Here is a 24,641-nt window from a genome sequence, read left to right on the forward strand (position 1 = left end):
TGCGGCGGGGCGCGAGGAGGCGCACCACAAGGGGCCTCGGACGGCGCAGCACAGGCAGCTGCGAGCGCGGCTGAACGCACTCACCTTCGGTCGCCCAACTTCGCAGCCAGAGGGTGTGAGCTCGGAGAGCGCTCGGATCCCGGGAGGCAGAAGAGCGCAGAGAGGGGCGCGTCGGAGCCTGGCTCCAAGGCGGGCGCCCAGCACCCAGCGCGCTCCGAGCGCCAGGCGGCCCTCTGTGCAGCGTGGCTGCCGCTGCCCCAACGGAGGGCACGGGCTGGCGCGGCCGGGCGCCGGGGAGGACGGCGTGGAGGCGGCGGCGGAGGAGGAGACGGCGGCGGCGAGGCTGGGGCCAGGGAGAGAGCCCTGGGGTAGAGGCGCCCGAACCGGGCCACGGGAGCATGTGGGCCCAGAGCGGAGCGCGGGGCGCGCTGCTGCTGGCGCTGCTCCTCTGCTGGGACCCGAGGCTGAGCCTAGCAGGTAAGGAGCGATCGGGCATGGGGGCGGGGGATTAGGGGACCCTCGCATCTCACTCTGGTCCGAAGTTGAGGTGGTCGGTCGCGGCGTAGGTTCGCGCAGTGGAAGCGGCTAGCGCCCTCAAGTTAGAAGGTATATTTCTCTGCCCCACCCAGCCACCTTGTTGGGTAGGGGGCGAGGGACTGGCCCAGGCCATGGAGTTCAAAGTAAGTCGGAAACCTCCTGCTCACACCGGGAAGGGATCGCTTCTTTCACTTGGAACGGTGTCCCGAGTCGGGGTCTGCGCAGCCGGGAGGATCCGCCTCCAGGGGACCCCTGGCTCCTCGCGCTCCAGGCGGCGCCACCTCAGAAAAACTATTGCTGCGGCCAGGTGTACTCTCGCTTGCGTTTCGCCGGCAACTTCCTAGCCTGGGTCCCGGCTCGCCCAGGCCAGAGGGAGGGAGAGGACTCGCGGAGCACAGGAAGCGCGCATCCGCTCCGCCAGTGGCGGCGTTTTGAAGGGTTTTGGCTATTGGAGGGGATAAGGCTGAATTCTGCACGTACATCTTTCCCCGCGATCGGGCGACCCACAGGTCTGGAAGGATTTTTTTTCTTTTCTGGGGGATGTGTGTCTATGGGGGCGGGGGTGAGTACGTAATGATTCTGCTTTTTTTTTTAATGGGTCATTGACATTCTCCCCGCCAGGAGAGCAGACAAGGCGCGCTCGCCTCGGTACAGCTCCTACCCTGGACCCATCAAAACGTCTTAAGGGGGTTGGTGGGCTCCTAAGACAAAGTCCCTATCCTCACCCCAACCCCAACACACCCCCGCCATGAATGGGTGCCCATCTCGCTCCTGTGTAGCTGGGCCCAGCGTCACTGACTGGGCTGCGTCTTCCCCGGGAGCCGGCGAGTGCGCGGGAACCAACCTCTCTGCTGTCGGAACCCAAGCGGGTGGGCTGGCCGGGGCCGCGGGGCGCCCCTGCTTCTGGGGCGGGGGCATCCTGTACGGAGCCCTCTGAGGCTGAGTATGGGGCAGGAAAACTGGTGCAGAAAGTGGACGAGATGACGAAAGCCTCCCTCCTCCACCTTCCGCTGGGATGTTAACATCCGCCACCCCCCACCCCACCCAATAAACAGCGGTTCAGAGAGTCCTCACTTTGGAATTAATGATTCCCACGGCCCAGGAGTAAGGGCTTGGTTTTAGCACACCCCAACACACACACACTTTTTTCTCCAGCCCTGTGTTGTAAATTACGACATAATCATTTGATCCAAGTTAATTATGATTTGGGCAGACTCTGGTATTTAAAGCAGTGTTTTGAAGTTGGAAGGTAATGAGGGGGGTGAGGGGCAGGCTGCTGAATGACCAACCTTGTTACAAAGAGTACAGTTGGATGTGGGAGGTGCTGGGCTGGGTTGTTGGTTTCTGGTTTGAGGGTGTTTGAGGGGAATGATTGAAGGGTAGGGTGAAGTTTCTGTAAGTGGCGCATGGGCAGGGTTGGGTCTTGGGAAGCTGATTTTATAGCAGCGGGGCAATGGGAACAGGAATAAAGACTGAGGTTACTGGGGTAGTGTGTTCGGGGAGGCAGGAGAAAGACTGGTTGGCCTAGAGTTCTCTGGAGCTGCAGAGTACTCTCAGCTGGGGAAGCTGGGGGTGGACTGCCTTTGCCACTTAACAAAGCATCCAGCCCCCACTTTCCCCAGAAGGAACCCCAAGCCCAGGGCTTTGATGGATTTGGGCATGAATGGTGCCCAGCCAGAATGGCCTCTAATACTGGGCTTTGATTTCTCACTAGCAAGCAGAACCGGTGTTGGAATTGTGCTCATTACTTAGCACGGCAGGGGCTGCCTGCCCACCAGCCTGGAGAGGGGCCAACTGCTGGGGTTGGCCTGCAGCCTTCCCGTTGCTCAGAGTATGCGGGCCCTTAGAAACCTGACTTCAGGAGGGAGAATGTGTCCCTTCCTTTGCCACAACCCTAATGCCACAGGCTCAGAGCATCTTTCAGAATGTTCTTTGGGTCTTCCCAGTGAATCCCTCATGAGCCCCATCTCACGGATGAGGAAAACCAAGGCCAGAGCATTGGCTTTTTACGTCTTGTCTTCACTTGCCCTCCAATGGCCACGCTAATTCAGGCCACACTGGACTCTTCCTCTTGGCCCCACCCGTTTCTCTACCATGAGCCTGAGATCAAGCTGAGGCAGAGAAGGCTGTCCCCACAGAGGGCGCTTTATCCTGGTGGTGTCCCCTCCTCTCAAGTGGCAGGCACCTCCTTTCCCTCACCCCACCCCCAGTGAATATGAGAATGGTTTTTAAGGCATGAAGTTTGGTGGTGCAGAAACCAAATAGGGAACCAAAAAGCCGGAGACCCTTAGAAAGACATGTCAGCAAGTGACTGACCAGGAGAGGCCACTTCAAAGTGGGGTCAGCTCCGGAGTCTCCTCCACCCCACCCTCAGACCTTCCTGGAGCTTTTAATGAACCTTTCCTTGGCCTCTGGCTGGGGTGGCTAAGGAGGAACTGAGGTGCTGTGATAACACTTCTTTCCAAGGTGCAATTAAAATCAGAGTTTTCCTACTGTTACTGGTGTGCTTGCCCATGCCTCTGTGTGTGTGTGTGTGTGTGTGTGTGTGTGTGAGAGAGAGAGAGAGAGAGAGAGAGAGGAAGAGAGATGGTCGTCTTTGGCTCCCTCTGCAGTGTACCAAACACCCATCTCACTTAAACAAATGGAAAATCAAGAGTATCTTATGGAAATAAGCTAGTCAGAGAAAGACAAATGCCATACGATTTCACTTATACGTGGAATCTAATGAACAAAGTTATCTAACAAACAAAATAGAATCAGACTTATAGCTGTCAGAGGGGAAGGGGGTATCGGGGGCTGGGTGGAAAGGTGAAGGGATTAAGCCAAACAAAACCCCCACAAAAACCTCATAGACAATGGTTGGGTCATTACAGAGGGAAATGGCAGGGGCTGGGGGCAGCAGGGGGTAGAGAGGGCATAAATGGTGATGGAAGGAGGCATGACTTGGGGTGGTGAACACACAGTACGATACACAGGTGATGTGTTAGAGGATTGTACACCTTCAACCAACATAATTTCATTAACTAATGTCACCCCCACACATTCATTTTTTTTAAAGTGCCTTAATGGGTTTCTCGTTAAAGCACAAGTTCCACTCCAGGGGAGGAATCTCTGATGTGCTCTCTCCTCTCTTCCATTCCTACCCCCAAACTGGAAATTCTGTAGGACAAAACAATTCCCCTTCTCCCAGCCCACTTAGTTAACTACCGAAGCTTTGGGACAGGCCCTGACCTGCCCAGGGTTACAACTGGGGCTCGGGGACAGAGCTGGCACTGGACCTCCGTCCTCACAAACCTCAGTCTAGTCCGTCCAGTTCCTTCCTTCCACCCGGGCAGCAGACCGGCCATCGGGGCAGGGACTGAGGTTCTGAAATTCAGTTACCAGCTAAGAGGGGGCTGGTTAGCTGTGTTAGCCAGACTAGTAGCAGGGTGTGGGAAAGGGGGAGGTGGGAGCGTGGACCCTGGACCCTGGAGCGGTGGGACACAGCAGGACCGACCGAGGTCAGAGGTGAGGCCCTGAGCTGAGGCTAGTGCCCAAAGACTGCTTCACCCCCACTCCGCCAGCACCTGTCTTCTCAGCAACTGCCCCAACCTGCCCCAGGTATTGATTAAATAAATCACAAGCCAAGCTCTCTTGGGCCTGTCTCCCTCTGCACCGCACTTTGTTGAGTTTCGGCTGGATTGAAGCTACTTTGAACTTGTTCCTGGTGGTCAGGCCTAAGGTGAGGTTGCCTGCTCCCGTTGCCTTTCCTTCCCAGGGCTTAAAGAGCAGCGTCAGCGATTCTGAGTGGCCTGTCCTGGAGCCTCCCCCAGGGCCTGCTGGCTACACGTGGTCTCTTCAACCTCCCCACTGGGGTTGGGGCCAAGGGCCTGTAGGAAAGGGAGGAGAAGCCAGATCATCGGTTGGGACTCGGCCCTTGCCCATGTGGCTGGGTCTGGGGAGTGAAGAGAACTGCCTAGGCTGTCTGGCGCTGGCTTGGGGTGGGGGTGGGGGTAGAGGAAGAAGCAAGCAGAGCAGTGGAGGCCCAAGCTGGTGTTTCTCCTGGCCTCCTCCTCCTCTTCCTCACCAGTTTCTTAAACAGCTTCCACAAAGGGAGTCATTAAAGCTGTGAAGGCAAAATGAAACCAAACAAGTGCATTCTGTGCTTTTCTGTTATTTGGGATTTTTTAAAGGGAAAATTTAAAATTCTGTAATTAGAATAATACAAGGAAGGGCAGTTTCTGGAAGCTGGAGGGAATCGGTACTACATGCTTTTGAACTTGGGGCTGGGGAGCCACCTCCTGCCCCCTTGGGGCCTGTGCTCTGCCAAATGCCCCCCCTCCCCAACCTTAGCCCCACCCCCAGCGCCAGGAATTTCCCCCTGATAGGTGCATTTTGGTGCGCCTGAGCTGGAGGGAGTCAGGTGAGCCCCCCTTGGCTTTTTGAGAGAAGTTTGGCATCCTGTAGCTGGCCTGGCCCCTCGCAGTCAGTTGAGGGGCCGCACACTGGATTTGAACTCCTTTCCAGTGCCGCCACAGCTGCTGCCCACCCCCAACCCCGAGCACCGCCCCCTGCCCCCAGCCCCACTGGGCACGCTAGCTCCAGTGAGGTCAATCCACAGGTCCCCAGCTGCTCCCTCTATCTCTGATCCTGCTTCCAAGATGCTAATGGCCGTGGAAACCGGTTTGCTGAAGTGCTGGCCGAAATCAGCTGCCTCCTCACTGCCCCCAGCCACAGCCCCCTACCCCTTTTGTTTCTCTTCCTTCTGCCAAAAGCCCAGGGGTTGCTGGGAGTTCTAGAATTTACCCTTGCCAACCTAGCAGCCTGATTAGCATCTCCATAGCTCGTTCACTGCCGCTGCGGTACCAGCCTACCAGCCGCACACCTCGGTACCACCTCCTTCCCTTACTCTCCTGTGCCCCCTCGCCCCCTTCACCCGCCTTGCTGAGCTAAATTTTCCAGCTGGAGCCGGGGGAGCTCTCACACCCCTGCCACGGGAGGAAGAGCGCCGAGCCACCCTCCGTCTCACCTCCCAGAACAGGCTGCCCCTAGCGCCTCCCAACTTCCCCATCCCTGCCCGGCTCATTCCTCTAGGAAGGCGGGCTGTTGGTATGAGAGTGTGTATTAAGGAGTGTGTGGGGGGGAGGTGAGAATACATATCGAGGGTGGAGGTGGAGGTGGGAGTGTGCAGTGGGAGGTGAGGGGACAGTGTTGCGCTGGGGTGCTCAGTATGTGTGGAGGTGATGTGTGTGGGCAGAGTGGAAGTGTGTGCTGAGATGATGCCTTTTGCATACAGGGTGTGCGATGTAGGTGGCTGTGTGTATGTTTTTCGGTGTGTGTGGTGTGTGTGATGTGCACATGGGCACAGCTGTGGTGTTTGTATTACTCGCAGAAACAGGTTTGTATAGTGAGGACAGTGAGTAACCCAGGCAGGGGCTGTTGTTTTCTCTTTGGGGGGACGCCTGTTGGAGGTGGGGCCCAGGCTCTTTGCCCCTTCAGCACTACTGAGACCTCATTTGTCCTGCGCTGTGGACTGTGAGTGGATTTGGTCCCAATGCCAGGTTCCAGAATCAGAAGGGTCGAGGCCAGCTTTCCTGTGGAGGGCCGATGGGCTGGGCCTGCCCGACGCGGGCTCTGCTGCTCCACAGACAGGAAGGTTGGCTGTAGATTCCTCCTAAAACCAGCTTGGGCTGGGAGCTCGGGCAACTAAGTGCCCCCAGGAGAACCAGAATCTGAGCCCTAGGGCCTGCTGCCGTCAGCTCACCGCCTATTCAGAGCACTGGCAGGGCTCACTGCAGCCTCCAAGAGGAGTGCAGTCCCTTAGAACTTGCCGAACTTGAATGAGTGGCATCCCTCATGTAGAGCAACCCGAGCAGGCATGGCTGGGCTGGGGCTCTTCGTGGAAGCAGTGAAAAGGGACGTGCACGCACACACATGGGACTCCACTGTCTTTGGTCACAAAGGGTTCCCCTGTTTATGGACATCTGCCCATACCAAGGACTGCCACCCTTGACTCCAGGATAAGACGTGCCCTTGTGGACTGGAGAGGCCTGTGGGAAGCGACAGCCCGCCAACACGCACATTGCTTTACAGCTTATCAAACCCTCTTGTGGGAGGGCCCTCCTTGGTTCATGTAAGAGCCCCACAAGGAGATAGGTGCCCACTTAGCAAGCTGACCAACGTCCCGGGCCAGAGCCAGAGCACCCCTGACCCCAGCCCTCACGGAGGTCCCTGTCCGTGCAGGGTACTGATGCCTGGTCCAGAAATGGTAAATGACATTCAGAGAGTCTAGGATGCCAAGTGAAGGGAACAAAATACGCAGGGAAGAGCACAGCAAAGAGTGGACCTGCTAAGCCTCGGGCTTCCTGGAGGGGTGATATGAGCCAGATCTTGCCTGTCCCCTTTTCTGAGAACGTGTCCTGAAGAAAAGATGGGGGCCAAGGGCATGCTAGCTGGGTGCCGGGGCAGGAGCCCTTGCCCTGGGACCTGACCCTCACTCAGGAGACTGATCAGCATCTGCTTGGCCACCATCCTGGGCGGGCCCCAACCCTTGGTGGGCCAGCCCCAGGCCATATTTCTGCCCCTGGGTCCTGGAGGCTCAGCTGAAGGGTACACCTTGGGGACCTCCTCAGCTACCTCTGACTGCGGACTGGGACCTGGGCAAGGCCTTGAAAGGGATTGTGTTGGAGGTGGGGGCATGGGGAGGCAGGCTTCTCTGCCCCCTGCCATGGTCCCGTTGGAGGCACAGAGTAGGTGAGAAGGAAAGGACAGAATCCACAGCCCAGCCTCTCTCGGGAACTAGTCAGGAGGAGAAGGCTTATCCTCTTACCGCCTCTAGGGCCTCCGCCCCTCTACACACCCCTGCTCACAACGGCCTCTGTCCAGGGCCTCAGCGTCGGGCACAGAGAAGACCTGGCTTAGCCAACTGGAATTGGAGGAGGTTAACATCGCCTCCTAGCCTTGCCACTCACTAACTCTGTGGCCTTGGGCAGCTCACCTAACTGCACTCAGTTTCCTTGTCTGTGAGTGAGGATAATAATATCGCCCTCACAGGGTTGTTTTGGCATCACATGACCTGATGTACAATAAAGCACTTCGCATGGTGCCCACATGCAGTGAGTGTTCAGGGGGTCCCCCCCACACTCCTAATATACACTCTCATACCTCCCAGAAGAGCCCACTGGCGCCCAAGACATCTTCCTCTCGGGGTGCTTAGTTGAGGGGGGGGAGCAGGAAGGCTAGGGCCTGAAGGCCCCGTAGCCCTGGGTCTGGGAATCCTGAGACTGTTTCTTGCCTTTCTCCTGCTGTGTGACCTTGGGCAAGTGCCTTTACCTCTGTGGGTCCTAGCTGGTCTCCCCACCAGGTGTTTGGGATAGGGGAGAGGTGGAAGGATGACCCTCAAGAGTATAGGCGTTTGGGGTTTGGGGGGATTTTTGGTCTGGTTTCATCTGAAGAGGCCCCAGTAACCAGCAAGAGATGGAGGTAGCTGAGGCTCAGAACTACTTGTGTTTACAGAAGCCCCTCCAGAAAGTCAATATATCGACTGCAATGCCCTTGTGAGCATTATGCAGCCCTGGGTATGTGTGTGTCTCTCTCTCTTTCTCTGAAGCCATAAATCACCCTCTGGGACCTCAGTCCCCTTTTCCTGCTCTATAAGCATCTCCTGCCTCAGAGAGCCCCAGATACCCAGCAGGGCCCGGGAGGCAGAGGAGGACCCCACCAGCAGAATGCGCCTGGACACGTGAGAGAAGAGACTTGCTCCCTCCGCCCTGTCGCCCTCACCAGGGGGGCCCTTGGAGGCTGTGGCAGGAACAGGTTGTGCAGACCTGGCCATTGCATTTAGTGTTTCATTTCTCAGGGGTGAGGGTGGCTGAACTTGGAGGCGGGGAACGAGCAGCCCCGTCCCCACGCGGGGTATTAGAACACCAGCCCAGCCCTACAATTCTGAGTGAGTACTAGGCTCTGGGGTCAGAGGTGAGCAAAGCACAGGCCTGACCCTTGAATTAGTTGCTTTTTGAAGCATGAGCCATGTGCCAGGCCTGCGATGCTGGGGTGCAGGAGGAGTGCATGAGGGTTCAACAGAGAGGAGCCCGTTCAAGGGCAGGCCAAAATGTGTGTGTCCTGAGGGAGACTTGGCACAGGGCTCAGAGGACGGGCTGTGCAGTCAGGCTGCTCGGGTTCCTATCTTGACGGTGCCACCATCTGCCTGTGCGTCCTGGAGCAAGTTGCCTACCTTCTCTAAGCTTTAGTTTCTTTATCTGTAAATGGAAGTAATAGTGGCACCAGTCTCATCAGATTGTTGTGAGGATGAGTGAGATCATGCATACACGTGCTTTGCACATTCTACACTGCTCAGTAACGTTCGCTGTCACCATCAGCATCGTTATTCGTGCCAAATATTGGGTGACGTGACAGGAAATGCTTAAGCTCTTAAGAGAAGGCTCCTGCAGGCCTGAGTAGCTGGTCAGGGAAAGCTTCCTGGAGAAGAGAAGAGTGACACTTGGCTTTTGAAGGAGTCTGGGTAGATGGGGAGGGTGTTCCTGGCAGGGGATGCGTATGTGAAGGTACTGGATGCGAAGTTCTGGCACATCCTCCCAGGGAAACGAATTCCAGATTCAGCCACTGACTCATATCTGATCATCTGGTAAAACAAGACTTCTGGAGCCAGGGATTCCTTGTTAGTACAGTGGAAAGACCAAGGCTTTGGAATTAAAAGGATCTGGCCCTTACTGAGTGCCTAGGCTAGGAGGCACAGCCTCTCTGAAACTCTGGTTTCCACCTGTGAGGCAGGGACAACCCCGCCGCCTTCACCAGACAGGGATGTGATACGAAACAGCGCATGGAGTGCTGGCACGGAGGAGCTTGCATCGATTTCCATTGCCCTCCCCCCTTCTTGCCTCCCCGCCTCTTCAGTCTGGCTCACCCCTGGGTTGGGCTGGGCCCTGCTTCTCTCTGTGTACATCTCTGGGCAGGAGACCAAGGGGACAGAATCCCAAGTGGCAGCTCCCAGGCTGAGTGAAGAGCCAGGGAGAGGGGAAGGAAGAGGGACACTGCCTTTCCTGGTCCCTGGTGCCCACTTGGGCCTGGTAGATACCAGGAGGCATCCCCGAGGTCTGGGGAGAGCGCATGCTGCTGAGATCACGTAGGAGCCTGCAACCCCCAGAGGCCCTGAGGGTGTCTGGAGGCATTACTGGCCAGGAGACAGAGCTGAGGGAAGGCATCTCAGTAATGTGATCAGAGGTGCCTGCCTGCCTAGCCTGGGGCTTGAGCACCCAGGGAACACGCAGAGCTTACAAGAAGTTGAGTCAGGAAATCAGGAGAGTTGTTTCAGGTACCTTCCCCCAACGCTCTCTGACATAGAGGAGCAGAGCGAGACTCAGAGCGTTATCAGTGATTTGGGGCGTGGGGCGCTTATGTCCCTGGGGCAGCCTTTCACCCTTCCCTTTCCACGTCAGGGGGCCAGGGCCCTGGGGATGGAAGGCAGGGCCCGTGGCTGGACGCAGGATGGGGTGGAAAACAACTCGAGACGGGAGAGCGGCTGTGACACTGGGTGACTAGGGGGACGGGGTCTGATGTGTCTGATCTTCATCTGCGTGTTGCTGGTGCCCAGCGCAGTCCCCGGCCCGGAGAAGGTGCTGTGTAAACATTGTAGAATGAGTGACTGAGGAACTCACGGTCAGGCCTGTTCCCCCAAAGGCCGCTGTCACTCAGTCCCTAATTGTGTTGGACTTGCAACTGTGAATGAGTAACCAGAGAATCGGAAGAGTCTCGAGGCTTTGCTTACAGCCTCTCTTCCTATTTGCCCTCCCTCTTCCTCCATTCTCTCCTGCTTTTTGTCTTCAAGCACTTACTATACACCAGGCACGATAGAAGTCACAACGAAGTCTTCGGTGGTCAGAGCCCCGAGGTAGGAAAGAATTTATTCACTAACTCCAGTGGAGCCACAAAGAATTAATCAAATACTCTAGTCAAGTGACCTTGGCCCCTTTGTGTAGACGAAGCAGACTTGGCAGATGCTTGCTGGGCTGGTGAACTATGTGCTTACCTGCAAGGTAGCCTTCACGTGACACAGCTGGTCAGGCCCTTTTACCATGTTCCCTACTTATAGTCCCAAGCCCACTGATCATTCCCCTCCACCTTGCCTTCTTTTGGCTCAAGAAAATGCCTGTTGGGGGCTGGTGGGGGCTGAGAGGACATACTTGAAGGCTCATAGGCAGGGTCTGACCACAGGCCTCAGCCCTCCGGAGTCCCTGCCACCAGCTTCTCAGCAGGAGCTGGGTTTGGTGCAGGGGAACGGGCTCTCCCTGGCCCGCCATCCAGTGCTAAGACTCACGGAGCATCCTTGGGAGATTAGCCCCCTCCCGGGCCCTGGGCGGAGGCAGCAGGGTGCCCTGCCCGGCCACCACCCTCACACCTAGGCGCCTGCAGGGCCTTGCCAGGAGCGCCTTCCGTGGGCTGATCCGGAATTTCTGCCTGGCAGTCTGAGACAGCTGGGGCTGCTGGGCCCAGTGATCCCTGCTGCAAATTCAATCTGACCCCACATTTTCCTGCTGGTACACTTCACTAATGTAGACACACGCACACAGAAGAGACCACAGCGAAAAGGGCCCTGAGCTGAGGATTGCGAGGCCTGGATTCCAATCCAGCCGTACTGCCGTGTGGCATGGAGGTAGTTCCCTTCCCTCTCTGGGCTTTGTCCCTTCATCTGTGCAAACGAAGGGATGCGACCCTGGAGTTTGAAACCTGAGTTAAGCCCTGGCTGTCACTAACTGCAGTTCCCTGAGCCTGTGTCTCTTCTCTGTAAAGTGGGGCCCTGACTGGTTGATGGGGAGGTCAAACCCATGGTGCAAGAACAAGGCGGGCCATGGTCCTGAAGGGTGGAAACCTGTCCACAAATCTCTGGTTACACCCTCCTTCTTTCCTAGATTTCCTTCTCGACATGGGGAGTATTTGAAACATAAGGTTCAGGATGGCCCACCGGTGACTTGGTGATCGGTTGGGGGTTACAGTGACAGGGGAAGCCTGCGTTGTCGTATATATTTGGAAAGAGTGCTGGGTTAGGAGTGTCCGGAAGCTTCAGCTGCAAGGCCAGCTCTGTGACGGGCAAATCACTCATCATCTTTGAGTTTCAGTTTACCCATCAGCGAAAGGAATAAAAGCAGTTGAATGCCGGGCAGGACTAAGGGAGAAAACACCCGAGAGGTGCTTTGGAAACTGTTCTCCAGCCCCCAGGGGCCGCCGATCTGAGGCAGAAGGAGGCTGGCAGAGCGAGGTCTGTCACCCCAGGGACTGCGCAGTGTGTCCCGAGAGCTGTTTGCTGTAGGGCAGGGAGGGGAGAGCCCACATTTCCACTTCCCTGGCTGGAACCTCCCGCTGCCATGGGGGCTCTGGTGTCTCGCCATGGTCTGGCTGTCCACGGCTGTTGAGGGAGATGACAACCGTTTGGGTCGCTTCCCATCCCTCTCCATGCTCCACACTCCAGAGCAGGGGAGGCCAGGGCGCCACGTCAAGGAAGGTTAGTGTCGGTGCCGGGTTTGATGTGTCCAAGCCAGCACACCATCTGCCGTGCCCACCAGAAGTTACATAATCCCTCGGCCAGCTGCCCGTTCTTAGAAAACAGGGCAGGCGGGACCAGCAGGGAGTGGAGGGTTAGGCTTTTCTTCCCGGTACCTTGTTCCCTTCAGCCCACTACCATGCTGGATCGATCTCCTTTCTCCAAGTGGTTCCCCCGCTGTGTGGAGCCTGGGACATAAATGCCAGGACGGAGTGAGGCTGAGGCTAGGAGGGGACTGGGCGGGCTTCGAGGACCGCTTGCCGCCTTGCTTTGCAGACTCCAGGCATCTTCAGACTGCTTGCTGACCGCACCCGCCAGCAGCGCTCACCAGCTCCTCACACCGTCCTTCTGCTAAGCTCAGGTGTGGTGGGGGGGCATTCAGGAGTACAGCTGACAGGAAGTAGGGGTAGACCCTCACCCCAGTCCGTACAGAGATATTCCCCATCCAACATCTTATCAAACAGTAAACAGTTAATATAGAGAGATCACGGCCAAGTAATGGCACCCACGTATGACTGAGATCCAAGATCTGACCCCGTCCCGTGATGTGCTAGCTGTGTGCTGTTAGCCAGGTCACCTCCCCATTGTTAGTCTCGGTTTCCTCATCAGTGAAGTGGGAATAACAATGCCTGGTTCACATGGCTATCTTCAGGATTGAATCAGATAACAATATATGGAGAGGACAGAGAAACTGTTCGGTAAACGGTAGCTGTCATCACTGGTGTCCAATTCCATTTTCTTTTTTTTTAAAGAAAATAATACACAGCAACCAAATCTGTTTTATACTAGGAATTCAAAGTTGGTTCAGAATTAACCCATTAATATTGATCCATTAAAATTACTTTATATAATATTAATAGCATGCTGAATTAGTATCATATATCCTATTAATGAATCTAAGTGAACAAAATCATATGTTTATCTCTGTAAATGGTGTAAAAAAAGCCTTGGACAAAATTCAACACCCATTCATGGCATAAACACTTGAGAAGCTAGGACTTAAGGGATACTTTTTATATGGTTAGATGAAACAGATATACCCTAGTCCTAAAGCCAGTATCTTTTTTAATGGGGAAACACTAAAGACAGTTCTATTAATATCAGTAATAAAGCGTGGAGACCCATCATCTCTTCTGCCATTCAGCGCTGTGCTAGAACTATTACCCAGTGGGATTAATCAGGAGAAATCAATTAGAGGCATAAGAATAGGTAAAGAAAAAGTAAAACTCTCCCTACCAGATATGAAAACACACTGTAACCCCGCTATAATTAGGGCAGTGTGGGACTGGTGCGTGAATTGGAAAACAAGTCGGTTAAAGGTCAGAGCAAGTCCCGAGCCAGACCCAAGGGCACGTGGAACTCACTGTATGTGAAGAAGGTGGCCCCCTCGGGTCCCTGGGACAAAGGCGGACTTCGTAGTAAACGGTGCTGGGGAGAGCCGCCTAACCATGACTCAAAGTCCAGGGGAGACAAAATATAGAATTGGTCATTTTTTACAAAGAAATTTTAAAAATCTTTTTTGACAATAAAGCAGCTTGAAGAAAGTCAAAAGACAAGGCATTTGACAGAGGGAAAATGTTAACAAACAACAAATCAATACCCCTAATGTATAAAGCACTCCAAAATACCGAAGGCCAAAGGGCTGAACACTTGGCGAAAAGGTGGAAAAAAGACGTGAACATACAATTCCTAAAGTAAGGCATAACGTGAAAAAAATGTTAAAACTCACTCGTCGTTAGAAACATACCAATTAAAACAGCTGAGAAGCTGCGTCTCACCTACGAGACTGGGAAGGACTAGAACTTGGAGCGCACACTGTGTGGAATGCACGTCCGTGCTGCCCTGTGTGCAGTAGATCATTTGGCAGTACTTAACAAAACGGCTTGCATACTGCTTTATTTTTCATCCCGACAATCATAACATCTAGAAATCTTCCCTTCAAATACCCCTTCATCGATACAAATGATATTGCCTACTGCACCCGGTGAGTCACTGCAGCATCGCTTGTAGTTGCAAAACATTGGAAACGACCTGAATGCCCTGGGGGCGGAGGTGAGTAAACTACAGTGTGGCTGTGCCCTGGAGTACTGCGCGGCTGTGAAAAAGAGTGATGGTCTCTGTGAACCGATGTGGGGAGCTTCCCAAGGCATGCTGACAAGTAAAAGAAAAGCACGAGGTAGTATCACTAGGACGCTGCCTGTCGTGTAGGAAGTGGGTGTGAGACCAGGCCAGACCCGGGCCTCTCGTCTCACTGTCTGTTCATGGCCTCTTGAATACCTTCCCCGCTCTGCTTATACATGCAAGCAGTGAGCCCTACATGGGGGCAGGTTCCCTGTGCTGCCCTCGAGTAAGATGGAGAGAGGCGGGACCCATAAGTGCCGTCCTGCCCAGGCTTGAACTGCGACTCCCGGCTCCATGTGGTCCTGGGACGTGATTTCCTCTTCTGTAAAATGGGGGACAATGAATCCCACACCCCTCCCTGGACAGAGAGGAAGTGGTATGCAAAGCACTTTGCATAATGTGGGATGTGATGTCATGTATTTACCCAGAGAGTTTGCAGCTTGCTCCTGGGCCTCGGGGTAGCCTCGGATCCTCCTGTTTCAGTTCCTGCAAAACACGCGCACACACTCCTGCATCCTATGCAGAGCTGCACAGCTGCAGAAGGTGCTGAGGTGGCTGTTTAGTTTGCTGTCACCTTGACTTACGAGGGTCCCATCAACATACACCCCACCTGTGTGCCAGGTGTGTACAGGTGCTCTGAGCCCCTGGCCTGCCTGCGACTCTGGGCCTGCTCTCAGGCTCTTTGCGCCCGCTTGCACACATTGTCTTACTTACTCCTTGTAATGACTCTGCAAGGAAGGCCTTAAAGAGGACCAAAACGGGGCTCGGGGACGCTAATCTTCCAGTTTTGGTATCAGAGACTAGTCTAGGTATAGTCCTCGTGTCTGGACTCCAGATTCAGTGCTCCTCCCAGGAGCCCATCAGCATCCGCTCCCCAGGGCTGGGACCCGGTCTTCCCAGCTCTGTGCCTCCCTGGATGTCCCGGTGAGTGCTGGCTGCTCTGTGGTGACTTGTGGAATAACTGCATGGTGGGAGAACAGGAGAACCTGGAGCTGCTTTGTAAAGTGCAGGGTCTCCCAACAATGTGATTCCGGTCTCAATGAAGAGCTGTTGACTGATGGACAGAACTGGGTTTTTCCCACAGGCCTGTTACAGCCAGAATCAGTCAGCCTCTTTTTCCCTGGCCTGTGCCATTTTGAGCATGGGTCCCAGAGGGTGTACGCTCACATGGGTGCATGGGAAGGATCATTGGCAGCTGCAGGGCCACCTCGGAGCCCTGCAGGGCCTTGTCTGCATGCCTCTTGCCCCTGTAGGTCAGACTGGTCTGGGGGAAGGGGCAGAGCTAGACCTCAGCCTGCAGAGAGGTGGGGAGGCAGGGCTGGGCAAGACATGTTCTGGAAGGTCATGTTCCAAGCCCTGACTCTGCTTACCAGTCAATAAGTTGTTTATTACACCCCTAACAGAGTCTTCCCCTCCCCCACACACGCTGAGTCCTGTTCAATTTGCAAGTGTGGAAAGGGCAGGGCCAGCTGAGGGTCTGGCCTCTCCAGGGAGAGGGGCCACTGGAAAGCCGTCCGCCCCACCACCCCATCCCAGCCCACTGGACCAGAGCCCTCACCCTAGCCCCTGGGGACCCTGATCACTGCTGAAGTGTAGGCTGAACAGAAGTCCCCAGGTGCTTGGGCGTGTCCATCTCACTGCCCTGGACTCTCCAAGGCTCCTTCCAGGGAATCGTAGTGCTGATGGGGGAGAGGAAGTGCAGTCCTCAGAGCTTCTCAGAAACTCCATACAGCCTACAGGCCCTAGGAAGGGGCACCTGGGGGCCCGAGGACCCCTTCGCTTGGGTGAGAGCCAGTCATGAGCATCAGCCCCGCACCATTTCTGGCTTCCTGCCCCCCAAAGTCAGGGTGGTGCTTGTTGCTCACAGGTGTGGAGCACTTCGTGCAAAAAGCGTCTTCACGTGTGAATCTAAGCATCTCAGCAAGCCCAGGAGGTCACCAGGGGTAGTGTTTTCACACCCTTTTTACGAATGGGGTGACCTGCCAAAGTTACCTCCGAACATGCTTTGTGGCTGCCTGATTTTCCACCCTGCCAGCGCCTCTCTGCTCTTGGGTGGCTGAGAAAGATTAAGAGATGAAGCATTTTAGACTATTCTAGTGTCCTTGCAGGGCACCCTGTCTTGCCTCCAGGTTTTATTCACCTCCAGCAAACGCAGCAGGAGATTGGGAGGAACAGTCAGGGCTTCAGCTCTGATTGGTCAGAGAGGGCAAGTGTCCACCTATTTGCTGAACAGGAAATGATCTCGACTCTGTAGCCAGGGAACTTCTAACCCTAGAACACATAGCCCCAGGCCTCTAGGCCTCCTGGCTGCTCTGCCCTCAGAGGCAGAAATCGGGGTTGAGCAAGAGCAAGCCAGTGACCACTTTCAGTTGTCTGTCCACAGAGTGACCGAGCGCCGCAGCTTGCCTCTCCTGGGCAGGGATGTTCCAGAGTCAGCCAGCTACCTTCTCTCTGCCAACTGTGCCCTCCCTGCTAGATTTGGCCTCTGACCCTGGGTACCCAGGCCACCCGTCCCCTCCCCAGAGCATATCACACATGTCGCTTTATGTTCATCGTGGGTGGACAGCTGGGACCTGCCTTCCCCAGAAGGGAAATTCCAGATCCCATTAAATTCCAAATTCCAAAGCCTTATCTGGCACCGTTCTGTCTGGCCTTTGATGGGCTTCCTGGTGTGGGAGGGAGGACCTCCCACCCTCAGAGAGATTGTGGACCTCCCCCACCTCAGAGAGTTCCCTGGGTGTGACCCGGGCTCGTACTTGGGCTGGAGAGCACAGGTCGTTTATACAGAGAACAAAACCCAGCAGGGTATGTGGGGAGGGACTAGAGTAGGCGGAAGGGCATGAGCAGAGTAAGCAGGCTCCATAGTGGAGTCCTCGTCCTATCCAGCCCTCTCCAAGATGAGATGCCTCACCAAAGCACATCCTTGCCTCGCCGCGAGCCTCAGGTTCCCCGTCTGTTAACTGAGGGGGTTGGACTAGTGAGCTCAGGTCCCTGGCAGCTTTGAACTGTACGTTCTCTGAACTCCCCTTAGCCCAGCGCCTGTAAAAGTTCCTGAGTGCCGGACAAGCAGCTGTGTCACCACTGCCATTGGTATCCTCCCCGAATTTCCTGTCTAGCTGGGACCCTGTAAACAGAGGGTTGACCAGAGTGTGGGTTCCGCAGCTCCCACATCAGCCAACCCATGTCAGTAAACAGGGCTGTGTGCCCAGGGTTCCTCCCACTTGGTGTGGCTGGCTCCTTCCTGTCACCGGGCTCAGCAGTCCCTTCCTCAGAGAGCCCTCTGAGATCTCCATGCCTCATCCCCAGCCCAGTCAGGTGCCCCAACAGGGAATCGAACCAGCAACCCTTTGGTTTGCAGATCGGTGCTCAGTTCACCGAGCCACACCAGGCGGGGCACCTCTTTTGCCTTTCTTTTAGCACTATTACCACCCAGAACTATTATTTGCATACATACGTACTTGCGAGTTTATTGTCTGTCAGCCCACCAGCATGTAAGCTCCATGAGTGCTGGGCCGTGGCGCTCACTCAGTACGGCACCCTCAGTGCCCAGAGCAGTGCCTCCTGGCACACGGCGGGTCTTCATGTGCAGGGGCTCCGAGAGCGAACAGTCAGGGCTGTCCATGAGGACCTCCCAGAATTATTTCAAGACTGACATGCCTGGCTTTCACCCCTGCGGGTTCTGGTTTAGACAGTCTGGGCACCTGAGCCTGGACAAAGCGCTCCGGGTGACTCAGATGCGCACCTCTTCTTGTTCAAGAGAGACAAGCTCGGGTTCTCAGCTTTAGCCGAACTGGGATCACCTCTGCCTCCGTTCCACCAGGGATTCTGACTCCTTGGTTTTAGAGTCTGCCCTGAGCACTGGGAGCTTTAGCAGCAGCCCGGGTGGTTGTGTTGTGCTGCTGAGGTAGAGGGGCCCCAGGACTGGAATCATCTCCAAGGCCTCTCTGGTCCAAAGTTCTGCTGTTCTTGGAAAGCCCTGCAAGGTTAAGGCACTGTTATTTCCCCATGGCAAACCCAAACCTCCAAGAGGGGTCGGCTCTTTTCCCTACCCTGCTGCGCAGATGGAGCGATGCCCTGGTTGACCCTCACAGATGAGTTGGGAGGGTTGTCCAGGTCCCTGCGGCCCCTCTCCAGTGACATCCCAGGAGGGGCTGGTGGCTCTCCCCACAGCCCCTGTACCTCCTTTTCCTGGCAAGATGACCAAGTTCTGTTGGAGTCTGTCTCTCCCTTTCCCTTGATAGCACACAGTTTTAAATAAAATCTTCATTTACCAGAAGTTCACACCGCAGCTTATGTGTTATATGAGAACAGTCATCTTGTGTTTATGGGGGAAATGCTCGGAGACGCAATTGGGGGGCTGCAGGAGGAGCAGTGGCAGAGGGTGTGTGTGCGGGAGGAAGCCGTGGAATCTGAGCTGGCACCCGGCCCTGGCAGTGCCATGTTCCTCTTGGCTCAGCACGTGGCTGGTGGGGGAGGTGCCACCGCTCTCCCAGATGACCTCACAGCTGCTGGAAGGCTTGGAGCTGGGTGGGAGTGTGATGTCACCGCCCGCTCTGCCAACTGGCACCCAGTACTGCGCTGGGTCATTTCCATGACTCCGGTTGGTTAAGACCACGCTCTTGCTGTTGATCTGCTAGATGCCTCCTGCCTTGCCTTGGAGGCCGTGACAAGGAAGGGATTTGGTGGTCGTGGACAGATACCACTCCCCCCATGACCATTCTGCCTTATTCCCTTGCCCCCCCAGACCATGAAGCCTCTAAAGTAATAAATACATTCCACTTGTCCAGGACTTCACGGTTACGGGGTCTTTTCATGCAGTCTCCCCACTACTCTGTGGCATGCGTGGGTAAGCGCTTCCTTGTTCGTGCAGAGGCAGAAACTGAGGCTCTTGGGAATTTGAGTGCCTTGTAAAAGACTGCCGCGGCCGAGCTGTGACCTTGTGCCAAGATTTCTGTTGACTCTGCCTTTACCTGGTGGGGGACTGGAGGTTGGGTCACTGTCTTGGCTCTCAAATATGGTCTGCAGTATTTTTAATCCAGTGGCATTTGTCTCTTGTGGTGCCCTGAAAGCCAAGAGGTCAAGGATGAAATACCAGAGTGCTTTGTTACCTTGAGCTAGGCTGCTTCTCTCTGTGGGCCTCAGTTTCCCCAAAGGTAAGCCAAGGAGTTGGATTAGGTGGTGTTTCAGGAAGGTACTCCCTTCAGCTCCTCCCTGGAGGGTTTCAAATGGCAGCCAGGGTGCAAGGGAAGAGGGTCTGCGGCAGCCCCGTCACAGGGTCCGCAGTCCAGGGCCGATGGGCTTGTAATAAACACTGAGCCGACAAACGCTGAGCCACATCCCCAGCCTCTGAATAAATAAAAAGTTGCCCAGAATAACAGCCTGGAAAGTGCTGGGGCCCCTCCCACTGGCCGTGCCTTTGTGCCTCCTCCTCCTGCTCCCCCCGCCCCATCCCCCATCCATCACTCACTCCAGCTCCAAAATCGAGCCAGCGCTGTCCTAGACTGGCTTCAGTTCTGCCACAGCTCTGCAGCCTGCCTCCCCCCACCCCCACCCAGGTGCCACAGCGGCTATTGAGGACTAGTCCCTTCAGAGGACAGCTGCGGGACAGGCTGCCCTCCCCAGGTGGCACAGGGGAGCATGCCTTTATCCCCAGAATTCCCTCTGTCTTTGTCAGGTACTCATTGCCATTTCCTCTGGCCTGTCCTTGGGACATGAATTAGCCCAGCTCCAGCAGGAGGCTGTGTACTCTGTTTCTGACTGAGGCCACCAGGAAATTAGGACCCGGGATGCGCACAGGTGGCCCCAGAGTGCTCCAGGATGCATGGGTCACATTTAGTTTGATGTTTCTTCGATGCATGCATGAGTGTTTCCAGTCTCAAGGGCAGAGGCCCAACTGTCAGGTCAAGCATGAAGTCACAGAATGTTAGAGCTGGCAAGACAGATCCTTCATGTTACAGAAGAGGAAACTGAGGCCCTGGGAGAGGGGGTGGGGACACCTGCCCAGGGTCACACAGCTGGGAGGTGGCAGAGCCTAGATTTGAACCCTCAGCTCGTACCTGTGCCCTTAACCCAACTGCCAGTACCCTCCTCCAGGGCCTTTGCTGGCCCACGGAGACCACCCCTCATCTTGGGGATAATCCCTACCCCAAGGAAATCCAGTCCAGGGGATCAAAGCCCCCTGGCCCTGCTCTTGGTTTATGGGCCGCCCTGGGTCAGCAGTGCCCCATCAGGAAGCCTGCCCTCCTCTCTACTCTGCGAAAGGTACCACTGCCGTGTTGGGGGGTTTCACTGGAAGTCAGGATGGGGCAGTCCAGGAAGTGGAGTTCCCGAACTGGGTAAGAACCAGCAGGGAGGCCTCCCCGTGTGGGGGGCTCGGAGCACCAGCTAACCAGCTAGAGCCCTGCCCCTCCCTCTGGGTGGCCCTTGTGGATTCTACTCCGGGAGTAGTTCTGGGCAAGAGGCCGTGGGGGTTTTCATTCCCATTCCACAGGTGAGTGCTGGAGGAACACCCGTCAGGGACAATGGCCAGAGTCTGGGCTGACCTCTGTCCCTCCTCCCCTGTTATTTTGTGGAGGTTCTTAGGGCCAGTGTGAACGTGTGGAGCCTGAGGGACTGAGGAGGGGAAGATTTGGTATCTAGACACCCTCCTGGGCAGGCCAGAGTCATCCTGGGCCCCACTGATCCAGAACAGGCCATCCTGTCCCCCTCCCTCCCCAGCACTGCCCAGGGCGGTCCCCCCCCCCACCCCCGCCGCAGACGCGGGGCTCTGTTGCAGGACTTCTGCCTCTGACATTCCACCCCAGAAGATAAGGATCCTGTCTGGCGCCTGAGTGCCTTTTTCCCTCCTTCTTTCCGAATCTGTTCCCTGATTATCTACAGACAGCCCCTCACTAGGGGCCACCAGAGAGGGGTCCATACCACAGAGAAGGGGGATGGGGCTGGATGGGAGGCCTACAGCCACCAACAAGCCCTGCTAGCTCCCCTCCCCCATCTAAGGGCTTGAGGGCCATTTCCTAAGCCCCCACTGTAGCCTGAGCCCCCAGCATAGCAGAAAGCTGAAGACTGGTTTCCCTGGTAAACTGACCCACTTAGTGGGGAGAAGAGGCATGTGGTCTGGGGTCTGTGAAGGGGACGGGGTGGGGTCACTTCCGTGGTCAGCGTTCCTCAGCCTTGGACCTGGACTATGCCCAGTGGGGGATGTGGTTGAGGCAGAAGCCAGCCAGACGGCCACATCCTGTGGGAGACGCTGGCCCTTCCTAGGCCAGACAGAGGCTGAGGACACTTAGGGACAGGGGAGGGAGGGTGCTAGGAGGCTCCCAGAGCCCAGCCTTGAGCTCTGGGGACTGGTCTCAGTGCCTGGCCAGGGTTGGCATAGCCTCAGCCTGAAAAGGAGAGGTAATTCCTCACCGCTTGGGCCTAGGACCTGGTACCGTGCTAGAACCGCAGCCTCGGAGTGCCAGGGCTGTCCCCAGGCGGCATCTGGTCACACTGAGGCAACATACACACGGGAAGACTGGACCAACGTAAGGGGCATCCGGTCCCTCTCTCCCACCAGCAGGTCAGATGCTCTTCTGCCTTCCAGGGATCAGGAGTCTGCATCGTGGTCCCCACCCCACTGGGCGTTGGAGGGTCGCTAGATTCAGGTTCATGCTTTACCCCAGCATGCTGTGTGACCTTGGGTAAATTCCTTTCCCTCTCTGGGCCTTAAACTCTTAAGCTATAAACTGGAGAGACGCTTGTATGGAATAAGAACATACAACTTTATCTTGGTATGGAATGAGGGAAGAGGGCCATCTGCTGATACCTGAGCCCACAGACACCACCTTCCCAAATGTCGTCAAACTCCCCAGTGTTGCGAAGCTCATGTGCAATGTTGGACTTGATACCCTGGCTTGGAGTGGGTGCCTTATAAATACGGTGCCTGCAGCTGTTAAGGAATCCTGCTGCAGGAGCCTGGGCAGTGGAGTGGCAGGGGGCTGAGGGGTCTGCCATTTCCCTCCTGTGTATTTGCTCCTGCCCCCTTTGAAGAAGCCCCTGCCCCCAACCTCCACCCTCCATCTCCTCCCCCTCCCTAAAACCATTTGGGGGAAGGGAAGCAATGCAAGATCATTTTTTATGGCTTCCTGGCCCTGGAGCCAGAGGGCTGAGGATCTGGTGGTGTGGGCTGGATTCCTGAGTCTCCCCCTCTGAGCCTTCAGCTCGTAAATATGAAGCCTGGGGCTGGCGGGAGCTGGCCGTTAAACTGTCAGCAGAGCGCCCACTTAGAAAGTCATAAAGTGTTTCTCGGAGCTCCTCGGAGCTGGGCCTAGGGCTCTCCCACCCCACCCTCAGGGGCAGTGGCCTCCTCACTAGTGGGTGCTGGGCTCTGTCTGCCTAAGCCCCCATTCTAACCCACCAGTCACTCCTGCTCCCTCCCACTCACCATTAGCTGTGCCTTGGTTTGCTGATGCAAAACAAGTCTGCCGAGCTCCCCCTTTGGAAGGGGGGATGGGTGGGAAGGCACAGGCTCAGGGGGTCCCTGGAGCTCTTTGAAAGCCAGCAGAGGCTTCACACAGACATTAGAGGGGGTCTGCCCCTGATTTCTGGAGAGTGGTGAGGACCTGGTGTGGGCTGGATTCATACCACCAGAACAGCGAAACCCCCATCATTTCTGATTCCCTTCTCTGTGCCTAGCCTACAGGGGCCTGGAACTTGCCTCCAAGGAGCTCACAGAGTTGCGTTTAGAGAGAGGGGATGGGTGCCTGTGAAGAAAGAGCTCAACGTTTTGTCTGGCTCAGAGGAAGAGGGGTCTCCAAGGTTGGGATGGAGGGAAGCTTCCCAGAGAGTGTGGGCAGGACTGGGGACGTGGGGGTGAGAAGTGGAGGTGGGTGAGCACACTGGGCCTGACTGGGGTGGAGGACAGCTAGAAGCCAAGGCTGGGTACGGAGGGCAGAGGCTGGGGAACCGGTACCTGAACTTGGGGGCTGGTGAGCTGTGGAGGTTTATGAACACACCCCACAAGGCTCCCTCTCTCTCCGTCACCGACGCTCACGCTCTGTAGACAAGTTCTTGGCAACAGGAGGAGTTCAGATACTCCCTTCCCAGTCCTTAGTCGTGTGTCTTTGGACAAAGTAGTTAGCCCAGCTGAGATTTCTGTTCGGCCTCAAAATGGAGTGAATAGCAGCGTTCCCCCATAACCCCCCGTAATGTCATTCAGCGTGAAGTTTAAATGAGATTATGCAGAGAGGAGATTGTCGCTCAGTGGTTCGCTCAGTGGTTCGGTGGTCTGGAGTCTGGTAGCCCAGGTTCAACCCTCCATTCCGCCTCTTACTGACCATGAACTTGGGTCACATTCCACCTCTCCAGGCCCCAACTCCCTCGTCTGTAAAGTGAGGGCAAGAGGAGTAAGGACTCGATGTGAGCTCTGACTACGCACGCGAGTAGCACTTGGCCTGGCGAGGAGTGGGTGTGAGGTCAAGTTTGCGTCTCCCCTGCCTGCACAGCCCGTGTCTAAAGGGTCCGGAAGGGACAGCTTATTGGGGGCGGGAATGGTCTTTCCTAGGGCTCCTTGAGTTCTTTTTTTTTCCATCTTAAAAACGTTTAATGCTTACCTTAAGGCTAGTAAAAATAAAACACCAGCCAGTCCATTTCCCTCGTTTGTGGTGAGTGGGGTGGGATCAGGGAGGAGGGAGGGCAACCTGAGCTGGGCAGGATGAGGAAGGTGGGGGGAGGCCCCTGTAGGGCAGGTAATTGGGTATGGAGGGGCCCCTCTGTCTTCCCACCGTGGGGCCGTAGAGAAGGTGGTTTCTACTGCGTCGCCTCATTAACTTCACCACAAATGGCCCGACTGCCTGTAACTCCCTTAGGCAGAAATCCAGGGGACATTCAGAAACTAAATAAACAGGACTCTGATCATTAAAAATAAGCCTTCCCGGTGTGCCCCCCACCCCTGCCTGCCATGGAAAACCTGCTTCCTAATGAAAATACGTTTCCCTACAATCTGAGCCCCAGGAAGGGGTTGTGTGGAGAGCTCGGGTCAACCCCTCTAGAGAGAACCGGTGGCTACCAAAGCCAGGGGCACGGCCCGAGACACCGGTGGGCAGGCTTGGTCAGGGCCAGCCCTGGGACAGGTATTCATGAGGCTTCCCATGACCCAGGCTTTACTGCCCACACTCACAGATGTCCCCCAGGTCCCCCCCATTTGCCAGGTGCACGAGGGCCCAGCGCGGTGCCGTGCATTCCCCTCCCCGCTGCATCTGCGCTGTCCTGTGCGCTGCCCTCTCCTGTGTGCTGCCCTCCGGCTCCCACTTAGAAAGCGAGGCCTGATAACTCCTTGCTTATTTCTCTGCCCTTGAGCTGCCCTGGATCGTGCACGGTGGGCGAGGGGCTGGGTTCAGGTTTGAGTGGCCTGTCCTCTAGCTACCCAAAACCCATCCTCTGCTGCTGGTGCCTGTGACCCAGGAGAGGCCGT

At 55.9% G+C, this 24,641-nt stretch overlaps 1 protein-coding gene across 2 annotated transcripts in view; it reads left to right on the top strand.

Annotated features, from left to right (window-relative positions):
* Positions 1 to 377: 377 nt before the first annotated feature.
* The window catches only part of UNC5B (unc-5 netrin receptor B), an 80,577-nt gene continuing 56,313 nt past the window's right edge, over positions 378 to 24,641 (top strand). For both annotated transcript variants that reach the window (XM_037055821.1, XM_037055823.1), the window contains exon 1: positions 378 to 477. In XM_037055821.1, coding sequence (XP_036911716.1) covers positions 399 to 477 — 79 coding nt within the window. In that variant the 5' untranslated portion in view covers positions 378 to 398. The remainder of the gene's footprint in view (positions 478 to 24,641) is intronic.

Source organism: Sturnira hondurensis, unplaced genomic scaffold (assembly GCF_014824575.4).
Source record: "Sturnira hondurensis isolate 20B ecotype Veracruz unplaced genomic scaffold, ASM1482457v3 Scaffold0008761, whole genome shotgun sequence".
In the NCBI taxonomy this organism is placed as follows: Eukaryota; Metazoa; Chordata; class Mammalia; order Chiroptera; family Phyllostomidae; genus Sturnira; species Sturnira hondurensis.